Source organism: Ruditapes philippinarum, unplaced genomic scaffold (assembly GCF_026571515.1).
Source record: "Ruditapes philippinarum isolate M1 unplaced genomic scaffold, ASM2657151v2 ctg2566_1_1_1_1, whole genome shotgun sequence".
Lineage (NCBI taxonomy): Eukaryota > Metazoa > Mollusca > Bivalvia > Venerida > Veneridae > Ruditapes > Ruditapes philippinarum.
Genome location: NW_026856691.1, coordinates 41,262 through 47,003, shown reverse-complemented (window position 1 = coordinate 47,003; position 5,742 = coordinate 41,262). Strand labels below are relative to the sequence as shown.

General features: G+C 35.5%; 1 protein-coding gene across 1 annotated transcript; it reads right to left on the bottom strand.

Annotated features, from left to right (window-relative positions):
• Window positions 1-2,112: 2,112 nt before the first annotated feature.
• LOC132747365 (uncharacterized) lies at window positions 2,113-4,647 on the bottom strand. The gene is made up of 2 exons (XM_060736721.1): window positions 4,005-4,647; window positions 2,113-3,302 (listed from the first exon to the last, which is right to left on the bottom strand). Exons 1-2 carry the CDS (start codon window positions 4,488-4,490, stop codon window positions 2,703-2,705), a joined length of 1,086 nt encoding a protein of 361 aa, XP_060592704.1. The 5' UTR covers window positions 4,491-4,647; the 3' UTR covers window positions 2,113-2,702.
• Between the last annotated feature and the right edge of the window lie 1,095 nt (window positions 4,648-5,742).

Here is a 5,742-nt window from a genome sequence, read left to right as displayed (position 1 = left end):
GAAAATCTAACTTTAGAATTTTATTCAGGCTTTGATTGTAAAACATTTAAGTGGTGCAGGGGGTAACGCGCTCGTTTTAGTGTGTGAGAGTCCCAGTCGAGCCAACTATTTTTTTTAAAAAAAAAAATCAAGTGTCTTTGTTAAGGAAGTAGCCAGTATATGCACGGATAAAGTGTGGCTGTCATAAAAAAATGAATATAAATGATTTTTTGTTGCAACTCTAATTATGCAAAATTCCGTATGTATCAAACTCTGGTGTCCTGCAAGATGAATTATAGTACATAAAATAAACTTTCCAGTACCGTCCATGAACAGGCTCAATCAAACCGAGCCTGCAACATTTTCAATTTTGCCGTGTTGGGCTTTCTTTAGGGATTCTGTATTTATCTATTTTATACAGGACATACAATACGATTTAGATTGCAAAGATCAGAAAATACCACAGAACAGTTTACTTTGCAGGCCTTTGATTCTCTTCTGTAGGAAGGGCAAATATGTTTATAATTATGCTTTAATAATGGCCAATGCTTATCACCAGTCAGACACATATTTTTAGTTTTATCACGAAGATACAGTCATATTACGACAACTCAACTCAAACATAAAGGCCTCCGGCCAAAAATACATCATAAGGTATAACATATAATAAAATGTCAAGTAGTTGTATATTGTGAAACTTTAAAGATCATTAATTATATTCATAAGTTGATTGATGTAAATAAATATATTTTTAACAATGTCAGGGTTTTGAGAAGACAAAAGAGCATAGAAATCTTGAAGTTCTGTTCCATGTTTATACCAACTAAATAAATACACTTGTCTAACGGTATCGTATTTAACACATTTAACCCCTTCAAACCCCCAAACAGAAGGGGGCACATCTCCCTTCTGTCAACCCCTCATGTATTATTTGGATGGGGGACGGCGCCCCGAAAAGTGCTCACTTTATTGCGAAAAATGGCCGTTTTCATTGAAAAGCCTCCTGTAACAAGTTCAAACTGCCATGAAACTATGAAAAATGCTTCAATACTAATGAATCTTGGCACAAATGTTGACTAGACCATAGCCTCTGAAACAGCATGCTCAATCGTAAATTTCCTGTTACCATGGCAGCGGGGGACGTCTCAAAATTGCCAAAAATCACTATTTTTGCAATGTTTTTTCCATCAAAACTGATTTCAAAGTACTGCAACTTCTCAATTAATTGAGATAGAGTAAAAGGCTTTTCAGCGTCGGTTACTAGTTACCCTAAGATCGACCTGAGGCCATTTCTAGCCTGTCACATGTCCAAAATTTTCTTCTTTGCTATCAGGGGGCCTACCGCCCCCCTTCAAACCCCCAAACAGAAGGGGGCACATCTCCCTTCTGTCAACCCCCTCATGTATTATTTGGATGGGGGACGGCGCCGAAAAGTGCTCACTTTTTTAACAACATTTCTCAAACGAAAAACAGTGTTTGGGGCCTAAATAGGGCATTTTTTTCACTGTTTGAGGCCTCAAAAAAGGGGGGACGAAAAGCCGTCAAAACCCGTCTATATGAGGGAAAAGGTTAACAAAAAATGATGAAAAACCTTGGAATTACCCAAAAACTAGTTTTTTATGTTAACACGTGCCCTTACACCTAATTTTGGTGAAAAATTGTTGTTGTTTTTTGACATTTTTAATTTTTTTATTAACCTTTTACCCCATGAGCATATTGCAAAAAATGGCCGTCTTACCGGTAATTGAAAAGCCTCCTGTAACAAGTTCAAACTACTATGAAACTATGAAAAATGCATCCATACTGATGAAACTTGGCACAAATGTTGACTAGACCATAGCCTCCGAAATAGCATGCTCAATCGTAAATTAACTGTTAACATGGCAGCGGGGGACGTCTCAAAATTGCCAAAAATCACTATTTTGCATTGTTTTTATTCCATCAAAACTGATTTCAAAGTGCTGCAACTTCTTAATGAATTGAGATAGAGTAAAAGGCTTTTCAGCGTCGGCTACTAGTTACCATAAGATCGACCTGAGGCCATTTTTAGCCTGTCACATGTCCAAAATTTTCTTGGCGATCAGGGGGACTACCGCCCCCTTCAACCCACCCCCCCCAAACAAAAGGGGGCACATCCCTCTTCTGGCAACCCCCTCATGTAACAGCTGGATGGGGGACGTCGCCGAAAAAGTGGTCACTTTTTTAACAACATTTCTCAAACGAAAAACATTTTTTTGGGCCTAAATAGGACATTTTTTTCAATGGTTGAGGCCTCAAAAAAGTGGGAGGAGGGTCAAAAAGCCGTCAAAACACGTCTATATGAGGAGAAAGGTTAAAAAAGGCATGGTATTCATATATTATTTACTCAAATCGCGCTTACAATGAGAGTTTTATTATTTCCAGCATATTTCTCTGTATAAAGATATATAATTCTATTTTGAAATGTAATATAATGTCAGTTTGTTAAATCAAACCATCGTTTACTGCGATATTTAGCGATAAATCTAAATACAAATGTATTCTTATCCGGCCCACGTAGGAAACATCCAGTTTTATCTCAAGGAGAAAATTTTTGCATCTAGAACTGCTTAGTGTATTCATATCGAAGATATTAATAGAATATCAGATTAAATTTAGAGAGATAAAATAAAATGTTTGCCTGTATTTCCCTTTAAGGACTGATTATTGTTTAATTAATGCATGTTAAAGTATAATGTTTAGCGTCATGACATTACATGGAGAGAGTATGTTGATGTCGTACAGAACATAAAATATATCTTCCCACTTCCTATTATCAAGATAATAGCAACTGGGGCAAACAGTCCGTAATAGGAGGCGACATTCCACACGAAGCCAGCGACACACCCTATAAGGAGGACACTGAGTGTAACCAAACATATCGATCGGATAACAAGCACTAGAGTTGGTTGTTTTTTCGACGGTTCTATAGAAGAAAGCTTTGACCGTGAATTAATATTGTCTGCATCAGTGTCAACAGATTCATAACTTTTATTCCAAGAATTATATCCCCCTTCGACTGTTTCTACTGATTGTTTACCGCGACTGAAAGTACTGGTATTCGTTTGCTGGCAATGTCCTTGACCTTCATTTTGCCGGAAATCATCGTCGTTACCATAGTACCACGCGACCTGCAGACCGTTAATGTATGCCACGCTGCTGGAGAAGTAGACCATAATGACGTACTGGATAGGCAATACAAGGCTGTTGTTTGATATAAAATCTGTCGTCTTACCAATCATTGCAATAAGCACGGAACCTGTTGACTGTCCACTCGTCGACTGAAGGCGCATGTTCAACATTATCTGGAGCAAGAATTAATAACAAATCAAAAGTAGTATCTTAGAGAAATGAAATTCAGTGACATTTTGTAAAGAAAAACACTATCATGAGTAAATTCTAAAATAAATGAAATGTATTTGGCTCTACTCTGTAAAATTCTTTTTTTCTACCAATTAGAAAATGAACTTTTTTAAAGCTTCACACTGATTATTTACTATTTGCGATATATATACAAATGTATCACCAAATAGGTTAAAAAGCCTCAACAACAACAGAAAATAAATCAAAATCAATTAACTTTGTGAGTAAATAACTTTCCTAATTTGAAATACCGCGCTTATTTTCCTTGTTGTTGTTTTTGCTTCAGAAAATGATTTTTAAAAATGCAAACATAGGTATAAATGAATACTGTCAACTTATCAATAAACCGCCGTCGTAACTGGTTTGATCCCGGTAAAACAATGTTTTCGTCTATTGAATTTACGTAAATATGGAAGCCCCTTTTCGCATTTTTAACAAGAGCACATAATGGGTAGCGGCATTTTGAAAATATAAAAAATATACGGTAGAGGGGCATCCCAGGTTCAAAAAACAAGTTTAAACAAGACAACAGTTGAATAAACCAGAAGTTTTATAAATGATTTGCAGATAACGTTTTATTTATTTTACTGGATTTTTTCATTTGCAGTTTAATATAGAAAGAAAATATTACACAATTAACATACTTGTGGAAATGTTTCGATGCACCACAGAAAAATGGCAGCATATTCTAGAAAATTTTCTAATGTAAAAAGTAGTTCGACTCCGATTATGATTCCCCACAGAATGAAGCACGCCGTTGCATAAACAATTTTCTCCAGTTTCCGGTTGCGTCCGTACATCCAAAACTGAACTAACAAAGCAAATTCTAGAACGGGACAGTAAACAGAGCTTATTTGTCCGTACATCGGTATAGAAGTGTAAATAAATACGAAAAACAAATTTATCAAAGACGCCGTAAAATTAGCCGTTGCCCACAAAACGCTCAGTCCCTTCACCGACTTTCTCCGGAAGTTCTTCCATACTTGCGGGAGGAGCACAATGAACCACAAAGCTGTACTACACAACCCACAAACATTAGCAAATATGCATGACCATTTTGGCCAGTCTTCACGACAATTTTGTTCCAGTATGTTTGCAGACGAAATATTTGTCCCATCGTCGTCTGACATCACGTCCTGGCTGATGTTATTTTCGAATATATTCCGAGGGTACTAAGTAATTTATTCCGTGTACCGTCTTTACCTATCTAAAACATAAATCCATATCAATACGGAGGTTTATGTACACGAGATTTAATGAAATGTTTACTTTGTTAAATGTTATCTAAGTTACTATTTATAAACAAGATAAAAGAATTTCAAACGTACTTGCAAGGGAGGTAATTCAAACTAAAACAGTGTTCCCTTAGTTTAAGCATGTGTATAACCAATGCAAATTCTACGGAGAATTTTTTAAAGATATATTTCATATTATCTAAAACTTATTATTTTATTTATTTGTAATGCATAGAATAAATAAACGATTAGCAAAGGTTACTCTTGTAGTATATGAAAAGTAGAATAAAACAACCACCTTTAAAGCATGTGAGTACTACAAAGTAAAGCAGGATATTTCTGATAATTTATGAATAAAAACATCTGAAACATAATTTAAATGCCCAATCATGATGTGTATCTTTTGCAGAAAGTAATAAAGTTAAACAAATTAAAGTACGTTTAATTTTGACAATTTTCATTTACAATTTGCACATACTTTATTTGATTTAATCCCAGTGCCTAATATTTAGTTGGGACAAACCAACTAGTGTACTTACGAACCCGAAATTTCCAATCATACAGGGTAACGCCCACTGCAGTGACGTTTTATCACCGCTATATATGCTATATTGTATCACTACATTTGTCAAGGATGTTGAACTCATAGTGATCATCCGACCATGACCGACGCGAGTGAAAACTAGTGCTTAACTTATATAATAGCGGATAGAAGAGGAGATAAGAAATTTATTTTGGGAAAATCATGTGTAATATTGCCTGAATTACGGTATTAGAAATGCAGCGGATATTATATATTATGATTTGACAGTTCGCGTAATTCTATGAATGGAGATAAGTGAATTGATAGCTCGGAATGTTCAACTTACTCGGCCTTACCTCACATATTTTTGTATGACATTCCAGAAATTTTTGAAAAAGACAATTTTTATCGGATAAATTTTGTAGTTTCAGTGACTACTGTAAAAAGCGTTATGTTGAATGTCATATCGCATAATGGCGAGCAGCAACCAAGTATTAACCTCTAATTAAAGTCGTTTTTATGAGGTAACGCCGATGTACGTGTATGTGTTTCGCGGTAACGCCGGAAAATGTGATTTTTTTCATATATGGTACTAAACTGTCACTTAGAGGTTAATACTTGGTT

Excerpts from the sequence above, each read along its gene's own strand:
- LOC132747365 (XM_060736721.1), bottom strand. The coding sequence starts at position 4,490 with ATGTCAGACGACGATGGGACAAATATTTCGTCTGCAAACATACTGGAA. Across the intron at positions 3,303-4,004 it reads GCATCGAAACATTTCCACAA|ATAATGTTGAACATGCGCCT; the intron begins GTATGTTAATTG and ends TTCTTGCTCCAG.